This window comes from Perognathus longimembris, chromosome 7 (assembly GCF_023159225.1).
Source record: "Perognathus longimembris pacificus isolate PPM17 chromosome 7, ASM2315922v1, whole genome shotgun sequence".
NCBI classification, from domain to species: Eukaryota; Metazoa; Chordata; class Mammalia; order Rodentia; family Heteromyidae; genus Perognathus; species Perognathus longimembris.
This window is the reverse complement of record NC_063167.1, coordinates 16,641,064-16,662,859: the sequence shown is the minus strand read 5'-3', so window position 1 is coordinate 16,662,859 and position 21,796 is coordinate 16,641,064. Positions and strand designations below refer to the sequence as shown.

Sequence of the window (21,796 nt, the reverse complement as noted above, 5' to 3'; positions counted from 1 at the left end):
CTGGAGTAGAGGGGATGATTGGAACTGGTAAGAGAAGGGCAGTAACTTGTGAGGGAACTTGTCCCCAGGACTGAGGTCCTCCCGCCTGGGTCTTTGGTCACAATGTACCCACATCTGGAATGGCCTCTTACCAGGACTCCTGGCTGCCTCACTTGGCAGATTACTCAGGAGCACCAGCCCTCTCCAGTTTCCCATGGTGCCTCTATCCTCACCTGTCTTTTACCAGTAGCTGTTCACAGTATACAGTACAGAGGGTTTCTGTGCCCAGTTCCTTGACTCCATGCACACACAGAGGTCGTTCTGTGGAGTGGTGTTTGCCCAAATCAGAGCTAGGCCTGGAGCCTGGGCCCAGGTGGCCCAGGCCCAGCACCACCGCTAGTGTCTCCTGCCAGCTTTGAAGCCACCTTCCTAGACCTGATGTCCTTGGAGGGTGGGCTCCTGTCTCCCCAACCTGAAGTGTAGATGGTGACAAGTGAGAAATAGAGGTGCTGTGTGGAAGAGTGACATCAGGCCCCTCACTCCCCCCCCCCCCAGCATGGGGAGTGATGGTTCATACCTAGGGCCTCGGAGCAGGTTTATTTATGGCTGCTTTTGTGGGGGAGGCATATTGCAGACTTGAATCCTCTTCCTGTTGATTCTCACAGCAGCAGCTTAGAGCAAGGAACTGGCAATTAGGAGCCCTGGGTTCTAATTATGGCCATCCTCCCCAGCCAGGCAGCCTTGAGCCAGGCCCCTTACCTCTGATCCAGTTTCCTGGTCTATGTGAAATGGGGGTCAGGGTATAGGATGAAAGACATGAGGATATAAAAGACTTGGCACAACACCTTACCTTAGTTACTCTGTGTGTTGGCAAATGTTCTTTTTTTGCACTGGAGGATGAATATATAATGGTTGGCCTGGAACTTTCCATCCTCTGCCTCAGCCTCAGCACTGGGGTTACCAGCTTAGAGACTCTATCTTAAGAGGATAACAGTCATATTAAATTAGGACTGGAGGTGTGGCTCAGTAGTAAGACCTGCTTAAGAAGATTGAGGCCCTGAGTTCAAACCTAGTACTGCCAAAAAATAATCATGTATATTCTACCCAAGAGGGCATTATTGGTTTATATTTTTAAGAATTGAATTAATGGGGTTTGGAATATGGCCTAGTGGTAGTAGAGTGCCTTGTATACATGAAGCCCTGGGTTCGATTCCTCAGCACCACATATATAGAAAAAAAAACCAGAAGTGGTGCTGTGGCTCAAGAGGTAGAATGCTAGCCTTGAGCAAAAAGAAGTCAAGGACAAGCTCAGGTCCTGAGTCCAAGCCCCAGGACTGGCAAATAAATAAATAAATGCCAAATAACAAGTCAGGTATGGCAATGTACATCTGTGATCACAGGTACTTGAGAGGCTGAGGTAGGAGGATCCTAATCAAAGCCAGTCTGGGCAACCTCATGAGATCTAGAAGGAAGGAGGGAGGGAGGAAGGAAGGGCCAAACAAGGCTGGCATTCACTGTAAAACAAACAAACAAACATTGAATTAATGCTCTAAGCCAGAAATTGGAAGTAAATTCTCTGAGTGGCAGTCACCAAGGAAATACACCTCAGTCCCATGAACAAGGTATTGTGCCAAGTGCTTACATGCACCATCTTGTTCATCTTCACAATAGCACTCACCTTTGGATATGGGCAAAGCTTGGTGAAGTCAGCCTGCCTTCCATTCATTCTCTTTATCTCCATTCACTGTGTGCTATGTACTGTGCCAGGCCTTTTAGCAGATACAGACCCTTCTCTCTACGAATACTTCTAAATTGATCCTTCAAAGCCTGATTCAAATGGTCCATGCTTTGGGAACATTACCTCCTTTAGTTTTTCTTTAGTTTTGCATGTACTTGAAAGCACAGGGCTACCTACACTTAACATGTAACCAAGAGGATTTGATCTCAGTCCACAAGTAGTGCCCACTATGTGCTAGAATGTAGAGACCCTGGTAACTGTAGACAGCCCTACCCTTGGACAGCCTGTTGCCCAGCAATGCCACAGGTACGCTCAACAGGTCCTGATGATGTATTTGTCATATACTCAATTCCATTAGCAATTGTCACCACTTTTTACAGTGAATGCCAGCATTGTTTGGCCCTTCCTTCCTTCCTTCCTTCCTTCCTTCCTTCCTTCTGAATCTCATGAAGTTGCCTAGACTGGCTTTGATTATGATCCTCCTGCCTCAGCCTTTCAAGTACCTGTGATCATAGATGTACACTGCCATGCCTGACTCATTATTTGGCTTTTTGTGTGTGTGTGTGTGTGTGTGTGCCACTCCTGGGGCTTGAACTCAGGGCCTGAGCACCATCCCTGGCTTCTTCCCGCTCAAGGCTAGCACTCTGCCACCTGAGCCACAGCGCCCCTTCTGGCCGTTTTCCATATATGTGGTGCTGGGGAATCGAGCCCAGAGCTTCATGTGTAGGAGGCAAGCACTCTTGCCACTAGGCCATATTCCCAGCCCCTCCTGGCTTCTTTTTTGCTCAAAGCTAGCACTCTACCACTTGAGCCACAGCACCACTTCTGGCCTTTTCTGGTATGTGGTGCTGAGGAATCAAATCCAGGCCTTCATGCATGCTAGGCAAGCACTCTACCACTAAGCCACATTCCCAGCCCCTATTTGGCATTCTTTACCCTCATTATCTCTGAAATATTCCAGGAACCCTCTGAAGTAGGCCTATACACAGGTGGGGAAACTGAGGGTAGGAACTGTCCTGATTGGGATCCAGTGTGCTGGAGGTGGCACACAGGGCAGGTAGCTGCTGCTGCCTCTTCTGCAGGTCTGGCAGGAGTTACCTAGGCAACAAGGTAGCAGCTGAGTCCATTCTAGTCTACTCTACCTTGCTGCCTGGTCGGCCCTGGTCCTGCCTGGGAGCTGAGTATGGTGGTGGAAAAATCAACAATCTAGATTATTCCCATCTGTTGCTCTAAGTTAGGAAAGAAAAGACCCTCCTGGCTGAGTTCGCTCTGGAGGGCCTCCAGGAGAGCTGGCTTCAAAGGAAGACGGGCTCTATGACGTCTTCATGAGCCCCTAGAAAGGAAGGGAGCCATGGAGGAGAAGACTTGGGGAAAGAAATGGCTGCTTCTGGCTCTCTGAGAACTTTGGGCTACTTTGAGCTTCTTTAATCCTGGGCAGATTCTCTCTATAAAAACAAAATAAGAATAAAAGGAGGCAGCTATGCATGTGTGGCTCACACCTACAATCCTAGCTACTCAGGAGGCTGAGATCTGAGGACCCTGAATTCAAAGCCAGACTGAGCAGGACAATCCATGAGACTTTTATCTTCAACTACCTACTAAAAAGCTGGAAATGGAGCTGTAGTCGAGAAAAAACTCCAGCCTTCATCAAAAAAAGCTCAGGACAGTACCCTGGCCTTGAATTCAAGCTCCAGTAGCATGCGCATGCACATGCACAGAGCTAGGGTTAACAGGATGAATGGCTAAGAACATGGAACTGAATCCCAGTTAGCCGTTGTGTGACTTGGAGCAAGTTGCTTAACTTTTCTGTGCCTCAGTTTCCTCATCTATAAACTCGAGTCCTCCCAGAGCTCTGGTAAGGAGCACATAAGATACATATTGGAGTATCAGTGACAGACACACTGTAGAGTGCCCAGCTTTTCCCTGTAAGGGGTTGCCTTTCATTGCTGCAGTTGAGACTGGTTGCTGGGGCAGTTGAAGAGGGAGTTAAAGAAATGGAATCATTGTGCAACTGGGAATCCCTTGGGGTCTGGCCGATTTGCAGCCCCATAGCAGCTCTGAAAGTAGGCCGGCAGAGCCCCCAGCTTGTCCCTGGGTCCCTGGTGATCCAGCACCAGTGGGCCTCAAGGGCTCTTCTTCCTCTTGCTCCCCTCTGACTTCTTAAGCTAGGGGAGGCCTGTGGAAAGAGGGACCACATAATCTGGTCACCCTGGCAACTGATGGTAACATGGGACACTGTACTGCTCCACCATGCTGGCTGAGCAGATGGAGACAAGTCTGACAAGTGTAAATAAAATCTTTGTGCTGAAGGCCAGAGCAGCTACAAGAGGGCCCGATGGCTCCCAGCCTCCCTGCAGTTTTGAGATTTGTTGATCACCATGCCCCAGGTGTGTTCACACGTGTTCAAGCCACCATCTCTATGGAAAGGAATGAAAAATAACCTCCTTTCCACCCCCAGCCTCTTCTCAAGGGCAGAGGGTTTGGCCAGCTGGGCTGGGGGCCAGGGACTTCTGTCCCCTTTCTTGCTCTGGAGGCACCAGTGCCTTGGGGAAGGGAAGCTTCCCTGGTGGAACTGGCTGAGTGGCCATTGAGAGGTCACTGGCCCTCCTGGAGTCTGTTTCCCCAACGACGTAATGGAGAATGAAATTCCCTCTGAGAGGTTCCTGTCAGCTCTCATGTCTCTGGATCTGATTCTGTGTTCACCCCACCCCGATTCCATACTGGCAAGGTCACCACAGCAACAAGTTTGAGACCTAGAAGTTTTTGGCCTCCCCTTGATGCCAGCCCTAGACACAGTCCAGGACCACCACCCATGCCTCCGTGCCCTTTCACACCTGGTATCAGACACCTTCCTGAGCTTATGTAAGGGGACTCTTCAGGCAGGGTGGAGCTGATGGGTGTAGTCAGGGCCTAGGGAGTGGGACAAGCTAGGACAGACCTGGACACTCCTCCCTTCCTGGAGGAGCCTCCTCCTCCCCTGCCCTGGAAGCGCTTTCCTGTAAGGTGCTGCCTAGTGTGGGCCCAAAGCCAAGAGCAAGGCGTGTGTGTGTGTGTGTGTGTGTGTGTGTGTGTGTGTGTGTGTGTGTGTGTGTGTGTGTGTGTGTGTGTATGGTAACCCTGCCCTTACTCAGAGCCCTCTGGGGCTAAGATCTCCTCTGCTCACTGGGATGCAGGGGGCTGAGAACAGGGCCCAGCAAGGTATCCTGGAAGCTACTTAAGTAGAAGAAAGTGCTATCTCCTGGTCAGGAGGCCTGGGGGACCTGCCTCCTCTCAGCACTCTAGTTTCTCATCTGTCTGTTTCCCTGTGATGGAGCTCCCACGATCTGGAAAACCATGGTCACCATCATGAGCTCCTTGTGTAAGTTGTGAGCCTGAGTCACCTCTCGGTCCCCAGTGCCTAACATGGTGTCTCAGGGAAAATATTGGCGTGGAAGCAGCAGGCTAAATATAGCTCTTTGCTTCAGGTTCAAGACACCATAAGCAGCCTGGCACTGGAGGCCCATACCTGTAATCCTAGCTATACTAGCAGGCTGAAATCTGAGGATCACAGTTCAAAGCCAGCTGAGCAGGAAAGTGTGTGAGACTCTTATATCCAGTTAACTACCAAAAAGCCAGAAGTGTGGCTCAAGTGGTAAAGTACCAACCTTGAGTAAAAACTAAGGGACAGTGTCCAGGTTGTGAGTTCAAGTCCTAGTCTGGCACAAAAAAAAATAAACAACAATACCCATAATGGTACACCTCCTTTAGAGCAGGGGAGTCTGCCTCGCCTTGAAGAGCTAGCTTGTCTTCCTTCTGGCATAGTGCTGACACATCAGGAACGGCGAACCCTTCATGTTACCACTCTTGGCTTGCTCACATACCTCCCTCTCCCCAGGCAGTGGGGAGTAGAGGGACAGAACTCAGCTCTGGGGCACCAGCTCATGGCTCACGGTCCAGGAAAGCTCTGGGATTAGAACCATGGCATAGAGGAGAAGAGGTGTTTTTTTCAAGCCTTCCCTGTTAGGTGGGTGTAGAGGGTGTCCCCTGTCTACCCTGAGTTGTCTGTGAAGACTCTGCCTTCTCCAAGGCAGCTGTCAGTGCGGCACCTGGGATACTCAGGAGGGTCAGCTGCCTAGAGCTGGACTTAGGGCCTTGGGAAGCTGCTTCCTGTTGCATATGTAAAGGGATTCTATTCCCTTCAACACTTGTTAGCTTTCTGTTACCGAAACACCTGAGATAATAAACATTACTAGGAGGCCGAGAGCCGAAGATCAGGGTTCAAAGCCAACCTGGGCAGATAAAAATCCTACACATTTGTTATCTCCAAATAATCAGCAAAAAGCCAGAAGTGGAGGTGAGGCTCAAGTGGTAGAGGGCTAGCCTTAGCCAAAAAGTAAGGGAGAGTAGAGTACAAGGCCCTGAGTTCAAGCCCCAGTATTGGTACAACCAACAAGAAAAAAAAAAATACAAAACCCTACTGAAAACATTTGGGCTAGTAATGACACATGCTTACAACCCCAGCTGCTCAGGAGGTAGAGAGAGGAAGTAGCTAGCCAGGCAAAAGTTTTCAAGATTCTGTCTCAAAACCAAGCCAGGGGCTGGGGATATAGCCTAGCGGCAAGAGTGCCTGCCTCAGATACACGAGGCCCTAGGTTCGATTCCCCAGCACCACATATACAGAAAACGGCCAGAAGCGGCGCTGTGGCTCAAGTGGCAGAGTGCTAGCCTTGAGCAAAAGGAAGCCAGGGACAGTGCTCAGGCCCTGAGTCCAAGGCCCAGGACTGGCAAAAAAAAAAAAAAAAAAAAAAAAAAAAAAGAAACCAAGCCAGGTGTAGTAATGCCTACCTGTGGTCTAGCTATGCCTGAGGCGGAGGTAGAAAGATTGTGGTCTTAGGTCAGCCCAGGGCAAAAGCTAAAGACCATGTATCTGAAATACAAACTGAAAGCAAAAGGACTAAGTTGCAGTTCAGCCTAGCAAACACAAGGTTCTGGGCTCAATTTCCATTACTACCAAAAAAAAGAAGAAGAAAGAAAAAGAGTTTTTAAACTTTGGCCCACAGTTTTGGAGGTTTTAGTCCAACATCGATTGGCTCTGGCTCTGTGCTTTGGGCCTCTGACTGCATCATGGTGAAAATGTTTGGCAGAGCAAGCCACTTACTTCATGAGCTGGAGAGCCAAGAGCAAGTGGGGGGGGGGAGGCAGGAAGTCCCAAAGACCTATCAGGACACACCCTCAATGTGCCCCAAACCTCCCACCATTCTAACCTCTTTTTTTTTTTTTTTCTGGTACTGGGGCTTGAGTTCAAAGAGTGGGTGTTCTCCTTTAGCTTTTTTGCTCAAGCTGGTGTTCCACCATGTAAGCCATAGTTCTGCTTCTGGCTTTTTGGTGGTTAATTGGAGATGAGTGTCATGGACTTTCCTGCCTGGGCTATCTTCACACCTGATCCTCAGATCTCAGCCCCCAGAGTCATTAGGATCACAGACTTGAGCTACTGGGGTCTGGCTATACCCAACTTCTTTTAAGGTACATCCATCTCCCAATAGACCACCCTGGGGTCCAACCCTTTAAAATATGAGCCTTTTGGGTGATAGTCAAGATTGAAGCTAAACCTCGTGCTGTCCCATCTGCCCTCGAGGGCACTGTAGGTCTGTAGGGTGAGGGGCTATGGCCATCTCCACTTCTTGGTCTGATTGTCTGACTTCAGCAGATGCTACAGAACCTCGGTGGTGATTGTGACTTGAAGACTGAGAGAAAGCGGTGCCAGTGAAGGACCCCTACCCTTCCCTGAGCACACAAGGTAGCCAAGAAACCCTTCTGGGGGAGGTGGAAGAAGAGGAAGAGGAGGCAGAAACATAGTGGCAGCCAAATGGCTCCCATGGTGGTAGCTACATGCCAGCAGTGAGTAGAAAGAGCCCAGTATGGGCTTAAAGCCCTGAGTTTGTTATTTTAAAAGAAAGAAAGAAAGAAAAAAGGGGCATGAAGATACTTTGCTTTGATGGGGAGGGATGGTAGGAGAGCTTGAATTTCAGAACTTTGGAGTTTGATGGGAGGTGTTGGAGAACCAACCACAGCTGTTCCTTCGAGGTTCTGTTACTGGTTTGTTGTGTGCCTTTAGGCAAGTCCTTTCACTTTTCTGAGCCTCAGGTGCCCCCTATGTAGAGTAGAATTGGGCTAAAAAGGTGACAGATTTTGTCTCTCACGTGGAGATTGCTGGCTGCTGATTCCTAGAGCCTTGTGTGAAGCAGCTACTTTGCCTCAGCCAGGAAGCAGGCGGCTCCGCAGAGAAGCCTGCAAGTGCTGGAGTGGAGGCACTGTACGTGCTCTGCGGGTCTGCAGACCTCAGGCCTCGTTTCGCTGTCCCCCACGTTCCTTCCTGCACTGATCTTCTATGAATCTCCCCGCTCCTCTGTCGCATCTCCAACCATCTGTTTCTGCCTTCAAGTTAAATAAACATCTCCCTGGCAAGGGAGCCTACCAGCTTCCCTCAGAGGAAATCGTTAGATTGTTCCTGGTGTTGGGTTCAAGTTGGCCTCCCAGGACTTGTGTCTGGAAAGATGCTTTGGGTTCAAGTTGGAGGCTTAGGAGGCCTTAGGTATTGGCACCTTAGTAATCAGTCTAATTAACTTTGGCCTTCTGGAGGCATGTAGACCTGCTGCTCCTTATTTATGACAGTGACAGAAACAGCATATAAATATCCTTTGGAGAAAAAAAAAAAAAAAAAGACACTTGAAGCCAGGCACCACGGACTCTTACCTGTAATCCTAGCTGCTCAGGAGGCTGAGATCTGAGGATCATAGTTCAAAGCCCACCCTGGCAGACAAATCCAAGAAATTCTTATCTCTAACCATCCAAAAGCCAGAAGTAGAGCTGTGGCTCAAGTGGTAGAGTGCCAGCCTTGAGCAAAAAAAAGTGAAAGGTCAGCACCCAGCACCAGACCAAAACCAAACAACCTCCCCAACACTTTAAAACATCGTTCGTTTTATACCACAACCTTGCGGAGCTGGTATCATCCCTTCCATTTTTAGACAGGAGCCGGGGCTCAGAGAGTTAACAGCCTGTTCGTCTTTTCTGCCAGCTGTTCTGTGGTCCCCAATCCTGGTTCCCCATCCCCCAGAAGCCCACCGCCTCCTGTTCTCTCACCCTCCCCAGGTTTCCATGTGATCCCCACCATCTCCAGCATCGTCCCAGAGAGCTGCCTGCTCATCGTGGTGGGGCTGCTGGTGGGGGGCCTGATCAAGGGTGTGGGCGAGACGCCCCCCTTCCTGCAGTCGGATGTCTTCTTCCTCTTCCTGCTGCCTCCTATCATCCTGGACGCCGGCTACTTCCTGCCGCTGCGGCAGTTCACCGAGAACCTGGGCACCATCCTCATCTTCGCTGTGGTGGGCACGCTGTGGAATGCCTTCTTCCTGGGTGGCCTCATGTACGCCGTGTGCCTGGTGGGCGGCGAGCAGATCAACAACATCAACCTCCTGGACACCCTGCTCTTCGGCAGCATCATCTCCGCCGTGGACCCCGTGGCCGTGCTAGCTGTCTTTGAGGAGATCCATATCAACGAGCTCCTGCACATCCTCGTCTTTGGGGAGTCCCTCCTCAACGACGCTGTCACCGTGGTGAGGGGCCAGGGGCCCGGCTGACAGGCACAGGCCCAATCCCTCAGCTGCCCACTAGCTAATAGCAGTAGTGCAAACAGATGGTGTCCATTCGTCCTTGCTGGGTTCCAGGCGCCATGCTGGGCACAGGGACACGAATCCTCACGTTTCATCCTCAGGAGAACCTAACGGAAAACTTGGTATTGACATTCTATAGAACAAGACAAAGACATTCATCAACGAGTGTTAGGGCAGAGAGTTGAGTCAATGTGGTAGAAGCAGTTTGTGTTTGAACCAGGTCTGCCTCGCTCCAGAGCTGGAGCTCTTGGCCTTCCTAGGTCGCATGTTCGCTCTTCAGCTTGCATTTCCATGTAATCTTGGCCATATTGCTGATCCTTTAGTTCTGTTTTGTTTTGCTTTGGGTTTTTTTTTTGCCAGTCCTGGGGCTTAGACTCAGGGCCTGAGCACTGTCCCTGGCTTCTTTTTTTTGCTCAAGGCTAGCACTCTACCACTTGAGCCACAGCACCACTTCTGGCCATTTTCTGTATATGTGGTGCTGGGGAATCAAACCCAGGGCCTCATGTATATGAGGCAGGCACTCTTGCCACTAGGCCATATCCCCAGCCCGATCCTTTAGTTCTGATGTTGAGTTATCTTAAGTTAGAAATTTAGTGTGTGCAGTTTTGGAACAGAGATTGTTTGGAAAGGGGGCTTGTCCCCCAAACTTGTAGATGACAGGTAAAAATGGGTTAGCTATTTGCTTCTTGTATGACTCTGCCTTTCTGGGCCTCACCTTTTATTTGTTTGGTACTGGGGTTTAAACTCACGACCTTGTGGTTGGTTGCTAGACAGGCATTACCTAGCTCCATCTCTGAGCCACATCTCCAGCCTTTGTGCTGGTTACTTTTGAGATACAGGGTCTGGCTTCCTGCCCAGGTATGTGACTGGACCACAATCCACCTATTTTATGCTGCTTGTTTATAGCGGGGTGATAGGCACATGCCACTGTAACCAGCTATTTGCTGAGAAGGGGTCTTGTGCATTTTTTTCCTGCCCCAACCACTCTTGAACTGCAACCCTCTCATTCTTAGCCTCTCTTAGCTAGGGTTACAAATGTGAACCACTGGCACCTAGGTGGGTGTGGACATCTATAAAGGCCCTACTACGGGCAGGCAAGACCCATGCAGGGTCTGCATTGTATGTGGCAGAACTGTATACTATACATGTCTACATAATTTCCTCACGAGATGTGTGCATGTATGTCCTCCCCCCACCAAGCTGGACCCCTCCAAGAGCAGCCACTTACACGGAAAACACAAGTGCACGTGTGCTTGCCGAGTCCCTGCTCCATGTGCACTCCCCCCCCCAGCCCCTCTGACCCCTCCTTGTAGAGGTAGACTGGTATTCAGTGCCCACAGCCTCTGTTTCCCCTGCCTCTCCTGGCTCTCACTGGCGCATCATACGGCTGGGTAGAGCAGCAGCCTGCACTGAGCAGACGCCTCCATCTTGGTGTCTTCTAGCACTAGCCCTAGCCCAGGGTTGCCACAGGGTTCCCCGCTAGTGTGACACAGGACTTGCAGTACCCAGCTGTTCCTATTAGCTGGCATTCCTGTGGGAATTCTGCTCGCCCTGAGTGCCGGAGGTGCGGCCAGTGGGGTGTGGATGTGAGTCCAGGTTGGGTGTGCTTGTGCCAAAAGTTAACTCAGATCCACAGCCATGTCTGCTGAAGTGGGTGGTGTGGCAGTTACTGGTGTGGGGCCGCTTCCTGTCCCATACCTATTGCCTCATCTGAGCCATCCAGTAATTCCCCATGAGGTTGCCACTGCTGTTAGTTCTGTTTCCCCAGGTGAAGAAACTGAGGCACTGAGAGGTTACATTAGCTGATGAGTAGCCAGGTTCAAATGCACACAGTGTGATCCTGAGCCCAAACACAGACCTGTGCCACACAGATTCCACAGTGCCCAGCCAGAAAGGAGGACCTGGCTTCTGTGCCCGCCCCCGTGGCCTGTGTGGCAGACTGGGAGCACTTATGACTCCCCTCGGGCCAGAAGTGAGTTGGAGTAGCTCAGGGCTAAGTGTCTCTGCTGACAAGGCTATTACTGCTGCTACCCCGCCCTGTCTCCCCGATGGCACCTGGGCCTAGAACTTGCTCTTCCTGCTTGGCCCTGATTTGGCACTTCTGAAACTCCAGGCAAGGGTTTGAGCGCCTCATTTCCCAGGCAGTAAGGTTGTCCCTACATTGCATGGTCTCAGGTGGCTCTGTGCCCTGTCACACACACACACTCACACACACACACACTCCTTGCCCATTACCCCTTGCCTCCAGGAACTGCCCAGGTGCTGGGGACATCGGAATGTGTCCTCTCATGGATTCTTAGGTCCTCTGTCCCCCTCACTGGCCCTGTAAACTCCCTGGCTGGCTCCTGGCAGAGCTATATGGGGCTGGATGCAAGAAGGCCAAGGAGCCATGGTGCTGGTGGAGACCAGAAACAGGCTGCTGGGAGGCCTTGGCCATAGCCATCAGGGAACACATCCTGGGTGCAGTCCCCGGGGCCCTCAGGCATGCCGCTTCAACTCTCTGAGCCTCAGCGTAGCAAGGCAACAGGAATCCACACAAGACTAGTACTGACTAGGCAGAGATTGTTCAGGGGCTTCACACTACAGAACTCTGCAGAGATGTCTACCTCCCAGTCTAAGGGACAGGAAACTTTTCAGTTTCACAGCATCTAAGCTTGGCAGTTGATTGCAACCACCTGGGGAGCTTCTTAAAGCAGGGTTTCTCAGCCCCACCCACAGGGTTCAAGTGGGGTATGGCCTGGCCTCATGAATTATCATGATTAAGAAATGCTGTTCTAGCTGGGTAGGTGCTGGTAGCTCACACCTGTAATCTTAGTTACTTAGGAGACTGAAATCTAGGGATCATGATTCAAAGCCAGCCAGAGCAGAAAAGTCTGTGAGCCCCTTAGCTCCGGTTAACCAGCAAAAAGCTGGAAGTAGAGCTGTAGCTTAAAATAGTAGAGTGCCAGCCTTGAGCAAAAAAGCTAAGGAAGAGCACAAGGCCCTGAGGTCGAGTTCTAGTACTGGCACCAAAAAGAAGAAAGCAAGAAAAGAAAAGAAAGAGGAAAAAGGGAAGAAGGCTATCCTGCTCTTCATTGTCTGAAGTTCCTGCTTTGTGCTGAAGGAGGGACTGAACCCAAGGAGGAGTGATCACATGGGTGTGCTAGCTCTGCCCAGGCACAGTACTGAGCACTTTTACTGTGTTTGCTGAAGCTTAACAGCCCACATTAGAGATGGAACAACCAAGGCACAAGGAGTCCTTGGCCCCAAGTACACAGCTAGGGAGCAGCAGAGTAGGGATTTCAACATGGCCCTTTGGTTCCTGGGTTCTATGTTTATAACCAGCATGACGGGGCCCGGGCCCCAGGCAGCTCCCTCCAGCCCTCAGCCCATGGATCTGAGCTCTTGTTTGAAACTGGGTTTTTCTTTTACCATGTGGTCTATTCTATGTGTTGGTTTGGTTTTGGTGGTATCAGGGGTTTGAACTCAGGGCCTTCATTTGCTAAGGCAGCCACTCATCAGTTGAGCCACACCCCCAGCCCCCACAAGGCCTATTCTTTGTGTTTCTGGTTCCCAGAGGGGTGGGATCACCCTGGGTGGACCCCAGGGTGCCATGGGCTAGCACCCTGCCCTCCCACCCACCACCTGCACACTTTTCCCAGGTCCTGTATCACCTCTTCGAAGAGTTTGCCAGCTACGATCAAGTGGGCATCGTAGACATCGTCCTCGGCTTCCTGAGCTTCTTCGTAGTGGCCCTGGGAGGGGTGTTTGTGGGCGTGGTCTACGGGGTCATTGCAGCCTTCACCTCCCGATTCACCTCTCACATCCGAGTCATCGAGCCACTCTTCGTCTTCCTCTACAGCTACATGGCCTATCTGTCCGCCGAGCTCTTCCACCTGTCCGGCATCATGGCGTGAGTTTGGGTGTGGCAGGCAGCGGGCCCTGCTGGGGAAGCTGTTAGCAGGGTGGCCTCAGACCGGGGTCCTCACCACAGAGCTCCCCAGGGTCCAGGCGCCAGACCTGCACGGAAACCGCTTTAATGACCAAGGTCATCAGGGGCCTTCTAGAAATGAGACACGTCCACTGGTCCCTGTGGGGATTTGAGAATCTCTAGGAGGCATTCTTGTCTAGGAGCAGATGGAGCAGGAGTGACCTGTGTTGGGACTAGCCCTGGACACAAGAGGCAGCACCCAGGGTGGCCTCAGAAGTACTGAGCTTAAAGTCCTGCAAAGTCCCAACCCCACCTCTTCCTTCCTTCCTTTGCCTCAATGGAATTCCCTGAGTGGGAGTGGACTCCCATACCCTTTGCCTCAGCCAGCCCAGGAAGAACTCACCAGGCCACTGCTAGGTCTTGAGGAGGGGGGTGGGCTGTGGACAGAGAGCGGCATGGCCTAGGGGTGCAAGGGGGAGAAGTATGAAAGTGTAGAGAAGTCACCTGTCCCAGAGGAACAGAGTCTGGTGTGGCTACCTGGTGAGGAGGACCTAGGTGACTGCTTTGAGTGAAAGTCTCTGAGGAGATCCTCGTGCATTGTGGGAAAGAATCATACTTGGAATCAACCCCCACACATGGCTCAGAAAACGAGCGCTTGTCCACCCTAGCACTGTCAGCCGCACCGCACCACAGTGTGGACGAGAATGCGCCTGAACCTTACCTTCCTCCATCCTAGTCTCATTGCCTCAGGGGTGGTGATGCGCCCCTACGTGGAGGCCAACATCTCCCACAAGTCCCACACCACCATCAAGTATTTCCTGAAGATGTGGAGCAGCGTCAGTGAGACCCTCATCTTCATCTTCCTGGGCGTCTCCACGGTGGCCGGCTCCCACCACTGGAACTGGACCTTTGTTATCAGCACGCTGCTCTTCTGCCTCATCGCCCGTGTGCTGGGTGAGGGCCGGCCACAGCGCACCCAGTGTAGAGGGGCTTGTGGGGTGGTACCGTTTGGTGGTGTAGGGGTGGGTTTCGAGGAGCTTGGTTGTGGGGGGGTGCAGTGTGTGAGGTTGGTAGAAGTGTGGACTTCAGTGTGTGTATAGTGTATTATGTGTATTGTACTGAACGGTAGTGTGTGGTGATGTGTAGCGTGCTGTGTACAGGAGCTGTCTAGTGTGTATGGTATAATATAGGAGATGGCGAGGCTGTGGTGTGTGAGGTACAGAGCATGGAGAGTCTAGTTTGCGGGGTGTGGTGCAGGGTATAGGGCTATTTATGATGGGGGAGGGGAGTGTGTGTAGCAGCTAAGCCATGGAGGGTGAGATGTGCTGTGTGAGGGTCTTGGCCATGGTGGGTGAGGTACAGTGGGGGGGGGGCCTCCTGGGCCGTGGCGGTACAGTGGGGTGGGGGCCCCCCCTACCATGGTGGGTGAGGTACAGTCCTGGCCATGGTGGGTGAGGTGTGTGTGTGGGGGGAGTCCTGGCCATGGTGGGTGAGGTACAGTGGGGGGGGGGGGGGAACTCCTGGCCCGTGGCAGGTGAGGTAGGAGGATATATAAACTGTCCAGCGCGCCTGTGGGTGCCGCATGCTGAGGGCGTCCCCTCAGATGCCTGTCAGGCCTCACTCACCTCTGTGGAGAAGCCAGTGTCCCCGTGGGTCTTGCTCATGTCTCTGTGAAATGAAGGTCGGCTGTGTGGTCCCATGAGTGTTCTGTGTGACTTGGCCATTTTCACAATCCTGCTGCTGCCCTGCCCTTCAGGGATTTGGGTGTCGTGGGTGGAGGTCAGACCCAGCCCGTGTCTTGAAGTAATGTTTTATCATGGGGAGCATCAAATGCAGAGAGAATTAGACTAGGCTACGGATCCCCATGTGTCCATCTTATTGACAAGGAGGGACTGTGACACCCCCTGCCTTCCCCTTCCTGACCCGGCCGCAGTGCCATCTCCACACCATGTTTAGGTTAGGAACCTTCCTTATGTATGGATCTAGAGCCCCCTGGGCCGAGGGACCCAGGAGTGAGCTATGGGACTTTGTGGTGGGGAAGTCCCTGGTGCTGAGGCCCGGAGGCGCTCCGGCCTGCCCAACCCCTCCTCTGCTCCTCCCTGGCAGGAGTGCTGGGCCTGACCTGGTTCATCAACAAATTCCGCATCGTGAAGCTGACCCCCAAGGACCAGTTCATCATCGCCTACGGGGGCCTGCGAGGGGCCATCGCCTTCTCCCTGGGCTACCTCCTGGACAAGAAGCACTTCCCCATGTGTGACCTGTTCCTCACCGCCATCATCACCGTCATCTTCTTCACCGTCTTTGTCCAGGTGCTGGGCCTGGGTGGGGCAGGCTCCGGCCTTAGGGTCCCAGGTTCTGTTCCCATAGAAAATGTGTTGTGTGGGCTGAGAATGTGGCCTAGTGGTAGGAGCCCTGGGTTCAATTCCTCAGCACCACATATATAGAAAGAGCCAGAAGTGGTGTGCTCAGGCCCTGAATTCAAGCCCCAGAACTGGCAAGAAAAAAAAAAAAGTGTTGTATGAAGCTCGTGTATTAACTTGCATTGTGACCATGGACAAGCCACTCCCCTTCTGGCCCCCAGTTTCCTCCTGTGTAAAGTGGCCGTTAGGAAAATGAGTCACTGTGAAGTTAGCAATTGGAATGTAAAGTTACCAGACTGTTACCCAATTGGGAACCGTTTAAGAGATGTGGGTTGTCAGCAGCAGATCCTGTCTCAAGATCTGACTCTTCCTCAGTGGTCTCATATCATGGGGGTCTCGAGTTTCTGTATCTGTAAAATGGAATATGGGCAACGACAGGATTCTAAGCCAGACGCCTAGAGGCCTAGCATCATCCCTAGCTCTGCCACTGTCTATGGGAGCAGTGTAGGGCCCTGTTGGAGCTCTGGCTGTGGCCCCCAGAAGGTCTGGTGCTGGGGGGAGGCAAACAGTTCCACCATCTATTGGTCCTGGGACACTGAGGATCTCGGAGCAGCAAGGACATCTCAGGATCCCTGTCAGATCCAGTGTACTTGAGAGCTAACTGCTCCTCACCCCCTCCCCTGCCCAGGGCATGACCATTCGGCCCCTGGTAGACCTTTTGGCTGTGAAGAAAAAGCAAGAAACCAAGCGCTCCATCAATGAGGAGATCCACACGCAGGTACTGGGAGCTGGGGTGCTCGGTTGCTGAAGGAGGCTCCAGGAGCAGCTAGGTCTTTGTTTTCTTACCTCCTCTGCCCTTGCCTCAGTGGGGTGTAGTCCCTCAGTACCTAGAGGCTGCCTGCCATCTCACTGATAGGCAGGTGTGGTAGCAGCTGAAATCCCAGGGGTGTTATGCCATCTTTGCCTCTAGATAAAACCTGCCCCCAGGCATTGATGGGCTCAAGTGGTTTCAGAGAAAGTGGTTCAGCCAGCTCCAAGAGGGCGGGTTTGAAAGATCCCATTGTCCACTGGGCTTTAGGATCACTGGAGGCTTGGCGCCACCTCCTGGCTACTTCTGGAACTTTAAGGCCTGGTGGAGCAAGAGGCCCTTCCGGGGTGGAAGGTAGAGCCTGTTCAGAGGAGTTCTAGATAGGAAAGGAGCCCCACAGTGAAGCTTGACTTGGCTCGTTTCAGTTCCTGGACCACCTTCTGACGGGCATCGAGGACATCTGTGGTCACTACGGCCACCACCACTGGAAGGACAAGTAGGTGCAGGTGGGGTGGGGTGGGGTGGGGTGGGGTGGGAAGGTGCAGGTAAGGGTCTCCCCCCGAGGGAGGGACCCTGGCATCTGCCCACCCATGGGAACCAGCTCCATCTGTCTCCTCCTCCCACCAGGCTCAACCGATTTAACAAGAAGTACGTGAAGAAATGTCTGATAGCCGGCGAGCGCTCCAAGGAGCCCCAGCTCATCGCCTTCTACCACAAGATGGAGATGAAGCAGGCCATTGAGCTGGTGGAGAGCGGGGGCATGGGCAAGATCCCCTCTGCCGTCTCCACCGTCTCCATGCAGTGAGTGCCCGAGGCCGGGCCGGGCAGCGACCCTGCCCTTGTGCCAGCCCCAGCCTGGAACGGCCACTAGGGAGAACCTGGGTTGTGAGGTGTGGGGGGGCCACAGGGGGGCTTGAAGCTTTGAACACCCACCTAGGCCATCCCCAGCATGGCCGCCTCCTGGCCCATCCCTGCCGGCTCCCAGGTCTTGAGAACGGAGACCTAACCTGTGCTGTGTTGTGGCAGGAACATCCATCCCAAGTCCCTGGCTGCTGAACGCATCCTGCCAGCACTGTCCAAGGACAAGGAAGAGGAGATACGTAAGATCCTAAGAAACAACCTGCAGAAGACCAGGCAGCGGGTGAGGGCCGCCTCTGCTCCTGCAGCCTTCTCCTCTGCCCCGGGGCACCGGTGTGCCCAGAGCTTCCCCAGCCCCCATCCTGCCCACGCTGACAGCCACCCTGTCGCTCCCACAGCTGCGGTCCTACAATAGACACACACTGGTGGCCGACCCCTACGAGGAGGCCTGGAACCAGATGCTGCTCCGGAGACAGAAGGCCCGGCAGCTGGAGCAGAAGGTGGGAGCCAGATCAGCATGGGACCCAGCCTTTTGGGGGTGGGGGGGATCTGTGTTCTACCTATACCCACACCCCAGTGCTCCACCACCTCCTCAGAGGGAACGTGCTCATGCTAAAAACAGTGGCTTCAGGAGGCTTGCTGATGGTTCGAGGGTTTGGGTTTTATCCCCTGGAGTAACACGGGAGGGATGGGGGTGGCCTAGATAAAGGGTACATGATGGAGCGGGGGAGGGGACATTAAGAAGTAGAACTGGAAACTTTTGTCACCAGTTGGGTGGGCCAAAGGGAGAAGAGGTAGGGTGTTGGGCCAGTACTGAGGCTTGAACTCAGGGCCTGAGTGCTGTCCTTTTGCCTTTTTCCTCAAGGCTAGTGCTCTAACACTTAAGTAAAAGCTCCAATTCTGACTTTCTGGTAGCTAATTGGAGATAAGAGTCTCACAGACTTCCTACTTGGGCTTTGAACCTTGATCCTCAGATCTCAGCCTTCTGAGCCACTACGCCACCACACCCCAAGAGTCAGGTTTGTGTCCAAGCTTCTAGTCCTGAGAAAGGATTGAAGGAAGATAAGGAGCTGAGCATAGTTGCCAATTGTTAGGCCGTGCAGGGCCCAGGGCACCCTTTGACTTGGTTTATTAGTCTGGAATCGGAGACAGGTGGTGGCCTGGAACCAAGGCTTGGGTAACATAGGAACATTCGAGGTTGCCCAGAGAGATCACACAGCAAGGAGGAAGCCCAGGACACGCCCCCAGGGGCTGCTTGTGCCATCCAGGATGCTTGAGCAGACACAGGGCACTACTGGTGTCAGGTGCATGCAAAGGGGCCCCCTCCCCCAACTGCCTTGCTCACCGGATCTCTCTCTGTGTCAGATCAACAACTACCTGACGGTGCCAGCCCACAAGCTGGACTCGCCCACCATGTCCCGGGCCCGCATTGGCTCAGGTAAGCAGAGTGGGCCCCCGGGGCTGGGCACTCAGCACAGCCTCCTCAGGCAGCGTCTCCAGGCATAAAGGGCCTCCGAGAAAACCAGTGGGGAGGCCAGGCTTCTCCCACCGTGGCCTCATCTGCTTCAGGTGGGACTGTGCCGACGAGGGCAGAAAGGGCCCTGTTACCATCCTCAGATGCAGAGGTGTCCCAGTGAGGACTGGGACAGGAGCTGGGCAGACAGGGTGGCTGGCAGCGGGGTGGGGCCTCTGTCCACGGAAGTGAGCAAGGGCAAGGCCTGCTCACAGGCCTGGGTCCCTAGTGCAGCCCTTGTTTTTTGTTGTTGTTTTTTGCCACTCCTAGGGCTTGAACTCAAGGCCTGGACACGGACACTGCCCCTGGCTTCTTTTTGCTCAAGGCTAGCACTCTACCACTTGAGCCACAGCACCACTTCCAGCTTTTTCTATATATGTGGTGCTGAGGAATCAAACCCAGGGCTTCATGTATATGAGGCGAGCACTCTACCACTAGCCCTTGTGTAGCCCTAGAACTCTATTTTCTGTCTCTGTCTCTGTCTCTCTCTCTGTCTCTCCCTCTGTCTCTCTCTGTCTCTCTCTCTCTCTCTGTGTATAGGAGGGCTTGAACTCAGGGTCTAGGCTCTGTCCCTCAGCTTTTCTGGTAATTACTTGGAGATAAAAGACTTGCTTTCCTGGGATGACTTCAGACCTGATCCTCAATCTGTCTCCTGAGTAGCTAGGATTACAGGTGTGAGACACCAGCACCCACTAAGAACCCTGTTAGACCCAGCTGGACTTCTATGACAGTCCACCTGTAGGAGCCCCAGGTCCAAGGGGAGGGAGCAGTCTGAGGGAGGAGGAGCTGGGACGGAGGGGGTCACTCAGGCTCACAGAGACGGCCACGTTCACCGGAAGGCTCTGGCTCTGGGAGTTGCTGACACAGCTGAGGGGCCCTGGAGGTGTGGTGTGCACTGGACAGGACTTGGGTAGAACCCAACCTTGGTTCTGTGCTTGGTCCCCAGATCCGCTGGCCTACGAGCCGAAGGCAGACTTGCCTGTCATCACCATCGACCCAGCCTCTCCGCAGTCACCTGAGTCTGTGGACCTGGTGAACGAGGAACTGAAGGGCAAGGTCCTGGGGCTAAGCCGGAATCCAGGGAGAGTAGCAGAGGAAGAGGAGGAGGAGGATGGAGTCATTATGATGCGGTCCAAGGAGCCCTCCTCCCCCGGCACTGATGATGTCTTCACTCCTGGGCCCAGTGACAGCCCCAGCTCCCAAAGGATACAGCGCTGCCTAAGTGACCCAGGCCCCCACCCCGATCCAGGGGAGGGGGAGCCGTTCATCCCCAAGGGGCAGTAGTGCCAGGCCAAGGGGCAGCACCTGTACAACGGACCTTCCCACCAGAGCGGGGATTGGAGGGGAGCTGGGGGCTCCCCACACCCTTCCTGACCTGGATCTGGATCTCCGCCCCTTCCTCCCTCCGCATGGCAGCTGGGTCCACAGCCCCTCCTGTAGCACAGCTTCCTCCCGCCCCTCCCAGCAGAACTGCCTTCGCCATCTCTCCTACCGGGCAGAGCTGCTGGGCTGGCGAGGCAGCCCTTCTCCCCCAGATCGGAGCTCGCCATGCCTGGACCACGGCCTCGCAGGCTGCAAGGCCGTGCCCTCCACTGCAGCGCCCTCCTCCTTCCGACCAAAGAGCCTCTGGCTCAGCTGTGGCCCCACCCAGGACCCCCAGGAGCTGCGGCCTCCTGGCCTCTGCCCGGTTCCCCTTTGCTCCTGGAAGCCAGGTGAGTGACTGGAGGAAGGGCCACCCCACTCCTGCCAGCCCTCACCCAGCGCCTGAGGCGGAGGGCATCTCGGAGCCTCTCTGTGTGGACAGTGAACACTGGGCGTCTCTGTGGCCGCTACCCAGCAAGGGACCGCTGAGCCCCCCGGAAGTCCTGCCTTCACATTCGGATCACTCCCACTTCCGTGTCCGCTGCTGTTCACACAGAGGCAGTCCTGGGTTTTAGCGTATCTGAAACCCCTCTCCCAGGACCTCCAGCTCTGGAGAGCCCTCCTCATTAGTGCCTGTCTGTCCCGCACCCTGCCCCCGAATCAGTCCTTTGCCTCCTGGGCTCCGAACTTTTGCTCAAGGCTCCGATTTTAGACGTGGCCCTAACCTGTCCTGATTGACCAATTTCCCGGGCACAAGGCCTCCGGGCACCTGCCTTGCTCTCAAGTCTGACCCTCACTCTCTGCTGGCCTTTGTTTCTTACTCTGTGTCCCCCACAAGCCTCTCTTCCTGGTAAGAGGGCCTCCCCCCGGGCCATCGCTGCTGGGGTGGACAGAGCCCTGGGTCCCCAGAGGCCTTTGCTCACAGGCACACAGTCCCATTCCCGCCCCCCCCCCCCCCCGCCATAGCTCAGGCAGGGCCTTGCCTGTCTGGACACTCCCCCTCCCCCAGGATCGTGCAATAGTCAGTGGCCCTCCGCCAGGGGATGGGGCCCTCTGTCTCTCCTCTCCATGCAAGTGCTGTTTTGGGCAGAAGTCGCCGTGCAAGGTGACGTCGACAACCATGTACAAAGCCACCGCAGCTGCTGCCGCTCTGCCACCTGTACAGAAGAAATTGAACCTTTTTTTCATATTCTAATAAATCAATGTGAGTTTTTGATAGAGTCCTGGACTGCTCCCTGGGACTGTGCGCTTCAGGAAGGCAGGGGGGTGGAACTCTGCTCACATCAGCCTGGAATCCTTCACACCATCAGTGCTGGTGTGGTCATTACATGTGCCAGGTGCCGGAGGTTTGGCGATAACAGGGCAGGAAGTATGCCAGCTCTCGGGAGAAGGGCCGCGGCCTGTAACATTCGCACAGCTGAGGAAAGGGCAGTGCGCGAACAGCCGGAATGAAAGGCCAGGGCCTGCCCAAGGGTCTCCTAGCAGGTGACCCAGGAGGACTGGCACACATGCTAAGGTCACCACATGGAGGTCTTGGTGAGGTCCCAGATGTTCCCACTGGCAGCTGCACACATTCTGGGGTCTGAGAAAAGTCTGGTACCCCGGGGATACCAGTGGCTCAT

General features: G+C 53.7%; 1 protein-coding gene across 1 annotated transcript in view; it reads left to right on the top strand.

The window, feature by feature from the left end:
* Slc9a1 (solute carrier family 9 member A1) overlaps positions 1-21,394 on the top strand; it is a 57,119-nt gene extending 35,725 nt beyond the window's left edge. The window contains exons 2-12 of the mRNA XM_048350609.1: positions 8,846-9,306; positions 13,005-13,255; positions 14,010-14,227; positions 15,380-15,582; positions 16,322-16,411; positions 16,867-16,937; positions 17,069-17,242; positions 17,468-17,582; positions 17,698-17,799; positions 18,665-18,737; positions 19,759-21,394. Coding sequence (XP_048206566.1) covers positions 8,846-9,306; positions 13,005-13,255; positions 14,010-14,227; positions 15,380-15,582; positions 16,322-16,411; positions 16,867-16,937; positions 17,069-17,242; positions 17,468-17,582; positions 17,698-17,799; positions 18,665-18,737; positions 19,759-20,096 — 2,096 coding nt within the window. The 3' untranslated portion in view covers positions 20,097-21,394. The remainder of the gene's footprint in view (positions 1-8,845; positions 9,307-13,004; positions 13,256-14,009; positions 14,228-15,379; positions 15,583-16,321; positions 16,412-16,866; positions 16,938-17,068; positions 17,243-17,467; positions 17,583-17,697; positions 17,800-18,664; positions 18,738-19,758) is intronic.
* The last annotated feature ends 402 nt before the right edge of the window (positions 21,395-21,796 follow it).